The 1,689-nt window shown below is 48.4% G+C and overlaps 1 protein-coding gene across 1 annotated transcript in view; it reads right to left on the reverse strand.

The window, feature by feature from the left end:
* Nucleotides 1-239: 239 nt before the first annotated feature.
* LOC103253707 (DNA topoisomerase 2-binding protein 1-A-like) overlaps nucleotides 240-1,689 on the reverse strand; it is an 18,548-nt gene continuing 17,098 nt past the window's right edge. The window contains exons 5-6 of the mRNA XM_008051953.2: nucleotides 981-1,167; nucleotides 240-563 (exon numbers count right to left, since the gene is read on the reverse strand). Coding sequence (XP_008050144.2) covers nucleotides 240-563; nucleotides 981-1,167 — 511 coding nt within the window. The remainder of the gene's footprint in view (nucleotides 564-980; nucleotides 1,168-1,689) is intronic.

Here is a 1,689-nt window from a genome sequence, read left to right on the forward strand (position 1 = left end):
TGCCCAACACATCCAAGAACTGACCTGACAGTTATACCCTCACTTAGACTACCACCCACTCGCCCTTCCAAAACCCAGAGACATTACCTTGGATCCATACACACAGGGAATCCTCGAAGCCACTCTCTCTCTAGTAAACTCCACTAACCCCTCCCTTGCACAGGACTGCTGGCTATGTATAACCATTGGTATGCCTCTACCTACTGCCATTCCTGTCTTAAACGCTTCCTATGTCCCTTTCAATGGAGATGCCAGTTGCTCATTATCACCCCCCTTTCAGAGTACAGCCCTCGGGTTTCAATTCCTCCGGTTGCTTCCAAGGGAAATTTCAAAATAATTCTTATGATAGTGACGTCGGATTTGTCACCTTTTCCGATTGTCATACTGTAACTAACGTTTCCACCTCCATCTGCCCCCCTCCAGGACAAGTGTTCATTTGTGGGGGCAACCTTGCCTACACCATGCTCCCTTTCAATTGGACAGGCCTCTGCGTTACAGCTAGCCTTCTCCCCGACATCTCTATCATCCCCGGGGATGAACCTGTCCCTCTCCCTAGTCTTGACCTTATAGCGGGACACCACCGGCGTGCTCTCCAAGCCATTCCCCTACTTCTAAGCTTGGGGGTTACAACCGCTGTAGCCTCCGGCGGAGCGGGGATAGGGGTCGCTGTTAATACCTATAATAAGTTGTCTCGTCAGTTAATTGATGATGTTCAAACTCTCTCTGGAACTATTAATGATCTACAAGATCAAATTGATTCTTTAGCTGAGGTAGTTCTACAAAATCGCAGAGGATTAGACCTATTAACTGCAGAACAGGGAGGAATCTGTTTAGCTTTACAGGAACGATGCTGTTTCTACGCCAACAAGTCTGGCATCGTCCGAGACAAAATCAAGAAATTACAAGAAGACCTCATCAAGCGAAGAAAAGAATTGTTCGAGAACCCGCTTTGGACCGGACTTAATGGACTCCTCCCTTACCTCCTCCCTGTCTTGGGCCCCCTCTTTTGCCTCCTTTTGCTCATAACCTTCGGTCCCTGGGCGTTTCGCCATTTTACTAATCTTATCAAAAGACAAATTGATGCTGTCCTCTCTAAACCTATCCAAATCCATTACCAACGGCTGGCATTGGAAGAAGGCACGGAAAAAGACTACTACGGCTCCCTCCCTACGGGGACGACATGATAACCAGAGGCATGTCTACCCTCTCCCTTTACGAGAAACAGGGTATGAGCATCGGGATGAGTGTAGAACAAAGTATTACAAGGGAAGGTCACAAAAACTTCGACCTCCTCTGGGTATCCCTGTGAACACACCTGGCTTGCATAGAGGTTGGTATCTAATTTTCTAATTTTCTCAAAAATCAATTCTGGCTCTGCCTCTCCTCCCCAAAAGATACCAAGAGCCAATGGTGGTGGACTCGGAGAATCCACGGGAGGAGCCGGGCCCCTACTCCCTCACCCGGTTAATGCTCACCATCCCTTCTGTCTTTGAACAGAAAGGGAGGAGATGTTGGGAGCCATTTTAAAAATAGCAGCCATCTTATATAAGCCTTCTTCTTTGTCCTCCGAAAAGCCCGCGCGCGCCAAACCACAACACCCCTCCACCTCCTCTCCTCATACCACCACTACTTTTCCTCCTATCATAAGCCGCCACACGCCCAATTTCAGCCCGCCCTCTTTGCTATGTA

The sequence above is a fragment of the Carlito syrichta genome, unplaced genomic scaffold, assembly GCF_000164805.1.
Source record: "Carlito syrichta isolate Samal-C Ts95f unplaced genomic scaffold, Tarsius_syrichta-2.0.1 Scaffold247153, whole genome shotgun sequence".
NCBI classification, from domain to species: domain Eukaryota; kingdom Metazoa; phylum Chordata; class Mammalia; order Primates; family Tarsiidae; genus Carlito; species Carlito syrichta.